General features: G+C 43.3%; 1 protein-coding gene across 26 annotated transcripts in view; it reads right to left on the minus strand.

The window, feature by feature from the left end:
• The window catches only part of mef2aa (myocyte enhancer factor 2aa), a 58,543-nt gene that overhangs the window by 27,882 nt on the left and 18,196 nt on the right, over window positions 1-12,465 (minus strand). For 25 of the 26 annotated variants that reach the window (XM_085779237.1, XM_085779233.1, XM_085779228.1 and 22 more), the window contains exons 2-3: window positions 10,829-11,048; window positions 3,363-3,566 (exon numbers count right to left, since the gene is read on the minus strand). In XM_085779237.1, the coding sequence (XP_085635363.1) occupies window positions 3,363-3,566; window positions 10,829-10,882 (258 nt within the window). In that variant the 5' untranslated portion in view covers window positions 10,883-11,048. The remainder of the gene's footprint in view (window positions 1-3,362; window positions 3,567-10,828; window positions 11,049-12,465) is intronic. The other variant, XM_085779217.1, reaches the window with a different exon arrangement.

Consider the following 12,465-nt stretch of genomic DNA (forward strand, 5'->3'; position numbering starts at 1 on the left):
CAGAATTTCCCTATGAATGATATCCAGTTGTTTACGCTCACAAATCATCAGGGTAAAGGGCATAAAAAAGGAGCAGTGAAGCGTCATTCCTTTGCATATGGTGCATTTACAATTACAAAAACGAAGGGCTGGTTTTTTGACTAAAATTGCATTCTCAAATTGGGTTAAAGCCTATTCACAACCCTGATTTTACAAGATTACAGCTAAGTGTTGGCTTAATGTTGATTCCGTGTGCCTGAAAAACCAGATTAATCCTAATCTGTATTATATATCTTAATTGTATTGAATTGCTCAAAGAGAGGACACATAAATGCCAAATGATGCCTGTGAAGTTACGATCTGATTTCAAGGTTTCTCCTGGAGACACAGGGCTCTTTCTGTGTGCAGGAAAACAGTGTGAGGTTATAGTGGAGCATAAGCAAAATCTCATTAGCTCCACTAGCGGAGAGGGGAGGAAGAGTAAATATTATTAGATTAATCTAATGACTAACAGCAGCGTTTTCATTTGTGGTATAAACAGAATTCGATAGGAAGCACGATAGAAACAACGGCATGAAACCTTCAGTCATGAATACTCTCGGTTTGTCCACAATAACACAACCCTGTTAGATATCTGCATTTGTTTCCGAGGGAAATTGACTGTATGTCGATGTGTATGATTTTAAGAGGAAGGCAGGATTAAAATTATGTATGTATGATACACTAAATGTGGGAACTTTTTTCTATCAGTTAGAACTGCAAATGTCGCTGGTTTCAACAGTTACCTTGAGTGCTGTGATTCTTGATCATATAATTTTGAAATTATTCATTATTGGAATAAATGTGTGTGAATGGGTGAATGCAATGTACTGTGAAGCACTTTGGGTATCGTTCAGGTATAGTAAAGCGCTATATAAATACAGACCATTACCATTACCATAAAAATAAATGATAAAATATACATTAACACTGTTTAAAAATGTTTAAAATTTAAAAAAAAAAAATTAATAAAAAAAAACACCTAGAAATAAATGCATGAAAGAAGAGATTTCATACATCACTTCACCTGTCTCCTGGAGCGTTGGTAAGGTTAAGACCATCAACACATGCAAACACACACACACATACCGACGCGAACGTAGAGGAAAAATCTGAGCCTACTGCTCTGCTTTGGACTGCGAGCCAAGTTTGAGACAAAGTCCATAGCCCTCCACTGGGTTATCAAACTGTGGCCCAGGCATGCATCCATCTGTGGAAAACATGGAGACTGTTCTCCCACACTGCACAGCTCAGCCTTTATCTACAGATGGTACTACTGAGCAGGAATGTGACCTTTGATTTAGTTTCTCACATGGAACGAGCTTCCACAATGAAAAGTGGGAGAGGGTTTTTCTGGCCTCCCAAACCAGAGAGATGAGCACATGATTGTTTGCATGGCAAAGATTGGTTTAACACAATTTAAAAATTTAGATAAGTGTCCAGTGTAAGTGTCCTCATGTGAGGCGGATTTCACTAGATGAATGGGGGAGGGGTGGATTCTTCCCATCATTACAAATGCATCAGCTCCTCTGTGTAGTGCACGGGGATCTGTGCAGATGGGAAAAACCGACAGAAGTAGTCAACAAAACAGTCGAGATTACGTCTTTCTACGATCAAATCATAGTTTCCACTGTTTATCAACCACCTTTAACACCGGCTCTCTGGCCGAATGAATAGAGGGGTTATCTGGTGATGCTGTGAAGTGGACTGGGTAGGTTACTTCTGCTCTGCTTCTTCACTTCTGAACCTTGTCCACATAGCCAGCAGGCAGAGGGGGATTTGTGCAGAGCTGTAAAGATGCTGGCCGAGTGAGCAGGGACAACGGTGGCTTGTTGTCGCCCTTTGTGCAGAGGGGCAGCTTCCTTGAGAGTAGCCAGAAGGGGCTAAGTGGCAAATCAGCATGGGACCACATTATGCACGATGTACACTGCGATCATTACACCATGCCTTCGACATAAATGCGCATAGGAAGACCCACGGATACAGTGTATGTGATATAACACCCTGAGGGGATTGATCCCGCTGATGGACAGTGAATAGCACTGTAATATTTCTGAGTTTGGGGTGTCGTTGTTGTGTTTGCAGCAAAGTCTTGTTTAAAATAAGACAGCTTCCAGAGTCACGGCAAAAACAAATTTGTGGTCACCGTTACGTAAGGAAGGAATGTATCCATGTATTTTTTATGCAGGTGAGCCCCTGCTCTGCTCTGAGGGCCCCTGATGGAGGAGTGACTGCATGAGTCTACTGAATGCCAAAGCACTCTTCTGCAGCTCTGCCAAGCAGGTAATTCACAAGCAGCAGCAGCATGAATAAAAGATAATGGGCCACAGCTGACTCCTTTATGCTGCATGTAATTTCAATCTAGGATTCTTGAAAATTTTCAATCTCATCTTAAACCTTTAATGTCTCTTATTTGAGGAGCTGTATTAAAAAAGGCTGTATGTTGTAGTGGACAGGTGGCAATAAAAAAAAAAAAACCTTGAGTTGCAATGCAGCAGTCTGCATCGTCAAGTAAAAACACCTTAAATAAAAGCTATAAAATGAATAGGCAACTTTATTCCAGCAGTGTTAAGATGTTATCAGTGGGCATTGACACATTGACGTTGTATGTGCAGGGTGTCAATTATCCAGAAAGAAGGTACCTGCCTCTTACAGCAGATCTTGAATAAGCTGAAAAACCACACATGGGTCACTGAAAGATGCTTGGACCAGAATGTATCACTAATCATTCTCATTTACTTTGGCTTTTTACACTTTTGGCTGGCTATTCTGTATGCTGGCATAACAAGTGGCTTACTCTTCCGCTAGTCGCCGGGCATGCAGAAGCTGCCAGGAAACCCAAGTGCTCATTGAGTTTTATAGAGCAGCGTGGAATGCACTAAACACTGTATTTTCACAGAAAAAATACTGCAGCAATAGTCGGGTGATCGTCTGTAATGAGGAAGAACCAGAGAACTGAGCCCCTACAGGTACAATATCTATGGGAAACAGGGTCACCATGGTGGTCAGCGGCGACATGTGCATGCTATAGCGCAGAGATAGTTTCTCCACGTCAGTTGATGGGCACGAGAGCAGCTGGACTTATCAGTGAGCGCAGACCTCCTGTGTCCTATCTGAATAGTTACTAGAAGGAAACTGTTACTTGTTCCTCACTCTTGTATGTCTGTTTTTCTTACAGCATGTCTCAGAGCTTCTGAGTCTAATTATACTTTATGGTCTGAAGCCAGTACAATTACATAAGGAGTTGTGTGTTAATTGTGATTTAAGTTGGGTAATAAAAAAGAAAATGAATATGTGATCAAAGAAGTTTTTCTTCACAAAGTAAGAAAGGAGCACTCACTCACCTCTACAATGTCAGAGTTGGTTCTGCTCTCGTGGGGCTCATTGTACTCTGTGTATTTCAGCAACACTTTGTCCATGTCTGTGCTGGCGTACTGGAACAGTTTGTTAGAGCTGTTGAAAATGATGAGGGCTATCTCACAGTCACATAGTACACTCAGCTCATAGGCCTTTTTCATCAAGCCAAACTTCCTCTTTGTGAAGGTAACCTGAGGAACACACAGAAAACAAAACCATCCATTAGAAAGGCAAACAGTTTCTCTGAATTCAAGAGATCAAAGTGAAGGGAACCAAGTACAACATTTTGTACATCTACACACAATTTGCACAGCTATAAATGTTATTTTAGCTTTGTTGTTTCAAAAGTAAGTAGTGGTTTATTTTGCCTACTCCATTCTGGTGTATAGACAGTGCTGCACTCTAATTTACTAAGATAAAGACAAAAGTACCATCAGTTAAGGGAAAATACAGTTATGTATCATGGAATTATTAATTCTATTGTAGGGTTTTGTTTTGTTTTCTACTGTTGTGTTAAAACAACTTTAAAATGTTGTAGTTGGGGGGTGTGCAGCAAATTTCATATACTGTCAGCCATAGCAATGCAAAATATTTTATTGAGTGATTATGTGTTTTATGATTCCATCTAATCTCAGTCTGCAAAGTTCTGCAGTGCACCAATGTTATGGTGTAAAAAGTACCTCATTCACAAAACTTTTTTGTTTAGAGATTTGAATTTAATCTAGAGTGCATAGCTCTACTTGGGTTTTAAAAGCTTTGGAAAATAAAAAAGTCTCATCTGGAGTACGTATACCATAGTCTGAGCCAGGAAAATAACAGTATTAACAACAATGTTACTGTAACCAAGGTGACAGATAACAAGATAATTCCTCCTTTAGGAATGATTGCAATAACACAGTGTATGTCTGAAATGTCTAGTTATCAGGCCAGAGGTCAGGGTTAGAGGCACGAGTCAGCGAGCTGAGTCAGAGCTTTGGCAACAACAGGGGTCCATACATTACTGTAGCCCCTGACTCCATATACGGAAAGCTATCTCTGTAGTGCAGCATAAGCCTTGTAACATGAGTCCTCAGATGGGACTTGGGGTCATACATCACTCCAATGGTAACGCAAGCCCTCTCCGCAAAGTGACTTTATGTCCTGCATCTCTGCAGCTCTGTGTCTGTGGTTGCCTAAGACCCATACACACATGTCATTATGTTGCTCCACCTCTTTACAGTGCTACACTCATTTCTCAAGCAAAAAAACATGATTCACCAGGAGTGAGGATAGAAAGGCAGCTGTTTCCTCCTTTGGTTTCCAAATGGTTGTTTGCAGAAAATAGTTTTAAGTATGTACATTTGAAACCATGGCTTCAGATTTATGTTTTTTTTTTCTTTATTGCATGTTTCTTGTCAAATGTGTATTGTACAATGCTGCTTGTGAATGTGCTGGTAAAAACTGTGTTTAAAGCCACAGAGAATTGCATGTGCCTGTGTTCGCCATCATTGTCACTGACCTACTAAGAGAGGAGTTGAGCAGATGAGCTGGCTTTGTTCAACTTTAATTGGTCACAGCTTGCGGCTATACCCTCATTTTAACTGGTATAATGCAGTATAATCTTATGTGTTGCATAGAGTCTGTGTAACCGCTCAGGCAGTGGGGTCAGTCCAACTGTGATAAATGAATTTCAAATTTTTCTCACTACAGGTAATTACACAGGACCATTATTCCCACTCCAGACACAGAGAGACCTGTCCTCGTGTCATTTTCTATTTAGTGCATCCATGTTAGTTGAGCTTACATGACAAACCGTATTCTGAGATGACATTTCATGAAATGACAAGGTTCGAATACTGCAGCGGCTGAATCAACTCGCATGCTTCCTTCAAAATCCAAACACAAAGCTATTGAGTAAGTTTGGCTGAACAGAACCTCACGTTGTGTGGGTGTCATTGTGATGGTTTTTTTCAAGGTGGATTAGAGGCAGAAAAGAAGATAAAGCATGTGACCAGTCCCAGGTCTGTTTCTACCCAGTTAAAGCACCTGCTTTTCTGACCAGCTGATGCCAGTCTCCACTGACAAAACACCAAGGCTGCCTGCTTGCCCATTCAACTGCTTGCGTATTTGTTTGTTTGCCTACCCAACTGGAAAGCAGGGACTGTCATGTGGGAAAATGATTAACAAATTGTATGCTCTTTAGCAGATGAATGTGGCTGTTAAGCCATGGAGATGTCACCTTTCAGCAGGAAGCCCAGGATGAGACGCTGAGCGAGGACTTTGTTCCACCTGGATGCATGGCAGAGTGCTGAGTGCAGGGCTGCTGACCCAGGCACCGCTTCATTTCAACCTCAGCAGCAGCACTGAAACTCGGTCCTTGCCCCAGCCACATACACAGTATTTCTACAGTACAGCCAGCTGCTGCACACAACACCATTAAAAGGTGACGACCACATTACTCATTTGTACTTATACAGTTACATTTTATAGGGAGAGAATGAGGCTATTTTGAGCAATTCTGCACTTAGGATATCTCTATGATGTCTAGATATGACACAAAACAGCTCTGGTTATAAAAAAAAAAAACAACACATACTAATATAACCTCCATCCACCCCCATCTTCTCTGGGGTGACTGGTGAGACAGTGGAAAACCACAGACATCCTTGAGGTCAAGTGGGAGGTTCACTGGCAAAGCTTTCCTACGGTTCACCGAGTCAAAGACACCCACAAAGACACTTAATGTGGTTACAAAAATTTGAGTCGCTCCTATAGTAAGATGTGGTACGTGTAGTCTAGCCCCTTGACTAATTCATGTACATGACAGGATCGTAAAACTGTGTTGTACTGCACACTGTACCGATGCATCTCAGAGCTGCTCCGAGGCATCAAATGACAGAGTCAAAGAGATTTAAACTTCCAATTTCATAGAGAAATCCCAACATCCTCTCATTTTGATAAGGTCATTATAACAGTTCACACAATATCACACAGATCAGTAACTGTACTAGCATTTCATCTAGACTGTGGCAAGCTGAAGACTCTGACCTTTTCAGATGCTCCCACAATCTCAAGATGAAGAGGAAATTACTGCTCTCCATTCAGACTTTCTGAGTTTCTGACCTCTTCCGAGGTACCCCCACGATCCTGACACTTCAGCTGTAATTGAGCTTGGTGATTCAGTTCTTATGTGCATATTTTTAAAGCACAATAGATTTGAGTTTGATGTGTTCGTGAGCAAGCGGGGCTCTAAAATGTCTAAATGTGTAAAGATGCTACTGTAAAAAATATGGCTGAGAATGATGCTGCAGCAGGGATTCACCTTCTTCCCCTAAATAAAAGTGGTTACTGATGGGAATCTGCCTTAACTGGAAATGAGAAAAAATAGTTAACATAAACAGTATCAAGTAAGTTCTTCTTCTGAGAAAACAGGGCCAGTGATATGCATCTCTTTGATATAAAATATTCAGAAACCAGTTAGGTTGGTAAACTAAAATGTAGTTACTTGCAACCCTCTGTTTATGTGTAAAAACTGATGTCTGTCTTGACTCCTGAGATGAATGCACCTTAAACCTAAAAGCACCAACCTGTCAGCCATGCCTTTACTGCTATATACAATTTTTGTTTTATTGTTCTCCTTTACTAGACAGAGCCTGCCACAGAAAACTGTATAGTATATAATAGCATATGCTACAACAAACCCTGACACACACATCCACACAAGAGTCGATGTGTCAATCAAAGGGTCTATCAATGTCTATCCTCAGGCAGAGGTGCCAAGATGACAAACAAGACATCTGGGACTGAGAGTGCAGCTGTGACTGGGGCATGGCAGGAGATGCCTGACTCACTAACACCTTCGGAGGGGTGAGGAGCTAGCGGCCTTATTAGAACCTCATGCCACCTCTGACGGCCCACGTGGCAGACATGAGAGCGAGCTTGAGAGACAGGGAGGTCTGGCACCAGCTGGCAGAGTGACCCGGGCCCTGTGGCTGCTGCCCTGGCTATGCAGTGCCAGAGTGTGCGGGCCTGGGAGACAGGCCAGGGCCACCGCGACTGTCTGCCTGGATCATCTCTCACTGGGAGAGAGGACAGCCCCAGGATCCCCATGTGGACAAGTGAGGGCGCATAGGCATCATCCACTGGGTGGGATTGACCTTGAAGCCTACAGTAGCTGTGACTGATCCTGTTTCATGGAGAGGATGACATGCTAGTTAACAAAACATAAGTAGATTTACAAGAAATATCTCTGATCGATAGTAAGAATGGTGCGGTTTGACAACAATTGGCTTGTTCAATTTGTTAAGAGTGATGCATTACAAGGTAAAACCTCTGCGTAGCACTCTCAGTGTAGCTTTATGGAAACTATGCATCATCATGAACAATGATAATATATACCTGGCTGTGACATTTAACAGTGTCCGTCTGTTCTTTCCATTGTCTATCAACAAGCTGATTACCTGTCAAAAACATGATGAGGGCCGCTCAGAACTTCAGGAATGGCTGAAGATTTTTTTTTTTTTAAAGTGGGCGGTATCTGCTGTGTTACTCCCTGGAGAGAAAGCGAAAGAGAGAAAGCTGCTCCGTGCCTACAGGCGTTCGACGTGCCAGCACAAAATCCAAAATGAGCCACAGCAAGGGCAGGCAACCCTCCACCCAGCAGCAAAATCATCAAACTTTTAATGACTTGGGCAATTACCCCCAGTGAGCTTGCTTAATGGCATCCAGAGGACGTCACTAGACACCGCTCGCGAGGCTACACCAGCCTTTCCCCACTACACTAACTTACAAGACCATCATTCCTCCTGTAGATCCACACACGCATACCATGACAGCTGCTCCGAGAAGTGGGTAAAAGACCCTGCGTATGCTCACTGAGTGCCACTGGCTCTGTTATTTTGTGCGGTTCATGAGTTTCAAACCTGTCAAGTCCAAACACAACAGATGCTCCTCTCTTTGTGGAATCTCACTGGTCCATCTGAGTCCACTGTTGGAATCTGTGTGTGTGTGTGTGTGTGTGTGATGATGGAGATTAGTGAGAGTGTTTGAGTCTGTATCTATCCGTCTTGGTCACAAAAAGTAAGAATTACTGTGAATGTAAAAATACTGTAAATGAGGAGAATCAGTCAGAGGCGGTGTTGCTGTCTGGTTTTTATCCAGCAATTCATCAGTCTGATGTGTTCTTCTGGGGACCATCCCTTAATATAAAGAGACTATGGCACAGGAACTGACTCCTACCTCCAGTATCCATGACAGGACCTCTGTCGCCCTTCATGTCTCATTCAACCAGAGACCCACACAACGGTGCGAACATACAGCTGCACACAAAGGTCATACTTAGACATCATCTACAGTGTTTTATTCATTGTCTCATCGAATGTCATTTTCTTCTCCTCCTCTGAATTATAAGACTTGCCTGTCAGTATAGATTGTAGGTAAGGACTTGAAGGAAAATAAAAAATATCAGCCAAGTTCACTGCCTGTCTCAACTCTGCACTCACAATTCCTGATAGATTGTGCAATTACAGACCTTTGCAGCCTGTGCCACACTCCATGTTATAAATCCTGAAAGGTTAACAGCCTCACTAAAGCACTTGCAGTGATAATACAAGGGAGCCCCCACTGTCCCAACACAACATCCTGTATAGCAATATTATCTAATTAGCCCACTTAGGGGCTTCGTTCATTTTGATGCTACGAGTGTGGATAGCCAATAGCAGAGTGGCATAGATAAAGATTCAAATTGTCTTCCAACAGTTGGGACCATATGCTAATGGCTATTCCCCCTCGGGTTCGAAGCACACCCCAGGGAGGTGGCACTGTGTGCTTCATGGAGAGAAAGATACACACGCATACATCACTTTACACCAAAGCTTTATTTTAGCACAGTGGCCTATTGTCATAGCAGGCTCTCTGCTGAGCCAGCGAAAAACCAACTAAGTGTGAGCTGAAACGCCTGCGTTCTGCTGATAAACTTTCCCACAAATTATACAGTGAGACATTTCAAATCTGATGCAAACACTAGACTTTTGGAGACACATTAATAATAAGCAATGTCTCTCTCTGCAGCTCAACTTCGCTGGGAAACAAAAGGGCTAAATATCTTCCCTGAATCCCTCACTACCTTAATATATCCTTGGGGGAAAAAAACGTACTCACCTAGAGATTAGTTGACAAACTCTGTTCATGTGATACCCCACCGCCACCCCCTACCCCTACAAGATGCTGGTCATTGTATGAACTGTAGATCACACCAAGTGGTTCCTGGATCCCACTCAAAGCCAGGTGTTATACTGACAACTGGCCCACAGTGAAGATTGTTGTTTCACACTTGGCTGAACTTACCGGCCTAATAGTAACAGATAGAGACACATTCAGAGTACTGATTGGATAGTAGACTATCATGCTAATACCCAGAAGAGGAAGCACTCCTGTACCTCTATTATATTTTTGTGTGCACAGCAGAAAGTTGTTCCACCTGTGAAGAAATGCAAATTATATTTTCGAGGACTAAACACGTTTGCGTTCTACATGGATATGGAAAAGCTATGTATCTACATTAATTGGTATAATTTGTCAAATGCTGCACTCATGGTTCCCCAACTTAGCTCTTAAATCAAAGACGACAAACCTAAAAAAGAAATGGACCCAGCCTTCCTGCTATAGATATCTAAGTCTGTTATTCTTGTTTCAAACAGACCCAGGCTGTTTTCTACAGTGTTTTGCTGTTTAGGAGTTTATATTTAACGTGAGCAGACAGAGTGAATTCCAGTTCTCTCCCTCTCTGTGGCTAGCCAGGACCAGTGTAGCCAAGGCAGAGAAGGGTGCTGTGTGTCCTGCTGACCCACCCTGCAAATGAGAGGGTGCTGTGGTGCAGTGGCTGCTCCTAATTACTACCAAACAGCTGCAAACACATAGTACTACAGCGAAAGGGGCCCAGCCATACTGCCAGGCCAAGGGGACAAGCCCTACAGTGTGGGGAGGCCACAGGCGGCTCGCTGTGCTCCTCGCTACCCTCAGTTCACTCCCACGCCATGAGGCCCCCGCTGCAGCCCGGCGCTCCTGCTGCCTCATCAACTTCTCTGGCTGAAATTGCAGGGTGGCAGGGGAATCATGTCTGTAAATACGACCGCACTGACAAAGAAATGTCATGGTCCCTGTTCAGCTGGCCGGGACTTTAGGGAGGGAGGTATGTCTGTTTAGATCCATGCACACCATGACAGCTGCTGAACTCTGGTCCAAGGGTGGAAGGAAAATAGAGGAAGGAGTGTAACCTTCATACAGGTACAGGACAGATTTTATTTTTCTGAGGCATAGATGTTAAGTAAATACAGTAACATCTTGTAAAATAAGTTTGGTGAATACATGATGACCCTGATGTTTATATAATATATGCATGACTATAATTGATTTGAACCTCTGACAGATAGATAGGACAGACAGATTCTGAGTGAGGAAACATGTTGACACTCACCTGCCTGTTCCTCTCATCCATGATCCTGGTGATCTGTATCTTCTTCCGCCCCATGGCTGCGTCCTTTCCGGTCTCTCTGACACCTCGACAATATCAGAAAAACAACGAGCTTTCTTCCGCTCCACGCTCCTAGCACATCGTGTAACAGTCTCTCTTCTTGTATACGCTCTTTCACTCTTCTCAATGCACTCTTTTGCTCTTCGGCAGACCACACCACAATCTGCGAGACGACCAAAAGAGAGAGTGAGAGAGAGAAAGAGAGAGGGGGAGAAAAACAGAAAGTTAACTTGATACTCAACAATGTCTCCTTAGGCACTTCAAAGCACCGCAGGGCTCTGTGTTGTGTTCTCAAGCACATTCAGAAAGTATGAGATCCACATGGCGTGCCCTTATCTCCTCAGCTGCTGCACTTAAACCACAGCTGAAGTCAATGAAAGACGGCCTCGCGCTTTAAGGGCAGCAGCGAGTCACAAAGACGAGTTGTATTGTCAACCGTACCATGAATCCAAACCATCAAGACACTTTTACTACTATTTGATCGGCCTAAATGCTGTGTTAGAAGCTTACATTTAAATACAGATCAAACAAACAAGATATAACTTGTTAATTGGCAAGCTGTAGGGGAGCTGGCAGGAGGATTTGGTTTCCTCACTCCTCCTGAGCTGACCCACTCTGATGCCAGCTTTGCTCTTAAGATGATTAAGAGAGCACCCAGTCTGGGGTTGACAGTGGCTGAAATCTCCTGGGCTGGTGGAGAAGCCTTCGGGGATGTGGAGGGTGGTGGGTGGTGGGGGCGGGGGTAGGGGGTAGGGGGAGGGGGTTGTATATTCCCACATGAGCTTGTAACCTGGCCGGTGGTTCAGACCGCACTGCTCCCCAGAGAACATCTAACTGTGTCCTGTCTCTGTTTCTCTGCAGGAAGAGATATAGCCCCCCTCCCTGGGGGTGGTGCATCCATCACTTACAACCAGCAAATAGAAAATGTCTAAACAACTGCACTTCCCCTATGGCTATGTATGTAGAAAGGTTAACAACTCAGGCCATTAGATGCAGTCAGCAGTTGTGAGGCGAGGAAGCCAGAGGCCGAATTGGCAGTGAAAATGAAAATGACCAGTTCCAGTGGCACACAGTCATTATGGGTTACAGATGGACTGGCATTATGGTGTCTGGCTGTCTGAATCGGGGCTCCACTGTAGGCAAACTTGACTGAGATCACCTCACTAACTACCCACGCACCGCCGTCTGAGCCAGGAAAGTAACCGCCTGAACCCCCACAAAGAATTTCCCCTAACCACATGGAGAATGACGGTGCTCTTGTTCATTCACCATTTCACACACACACACACACACACACACACTGACAAAGCACTGTTGAAATTAAAGGAAAGACAGGTTGAAGTCGGGCTCAGCCCCCCCAAAAAACATACCTGGGCACCCATGAAATAAACTGTGCAAGTTATAAAAAGTGATTATTTAATGTCCATTCACTGTTTTTTTATTTTTTTTAAATTGATAAAAATGAAAAATAATATAATATGGTCTAGCTCATTTTATTATTTAACAGTGAAAGAGTTCTGACATTCTAGCTCATATGAACGCATGCGCACTCTTCTGCCTGTCTTTATGAAGAGGAGCTG

Source organism: Trachurus japonicus, chromosome 6, assembly GCF_045865225.1.
Source record: "Trachurus japonicus isolate A0001 chromosome 6, Traja_1.0".
NCBI classification, from domain to species: Eukaryota; Metazoa; Chordata; class Actinopteri; order Carangiformes; family Carangidae; genus Trachurus; species Trachurus japonicus.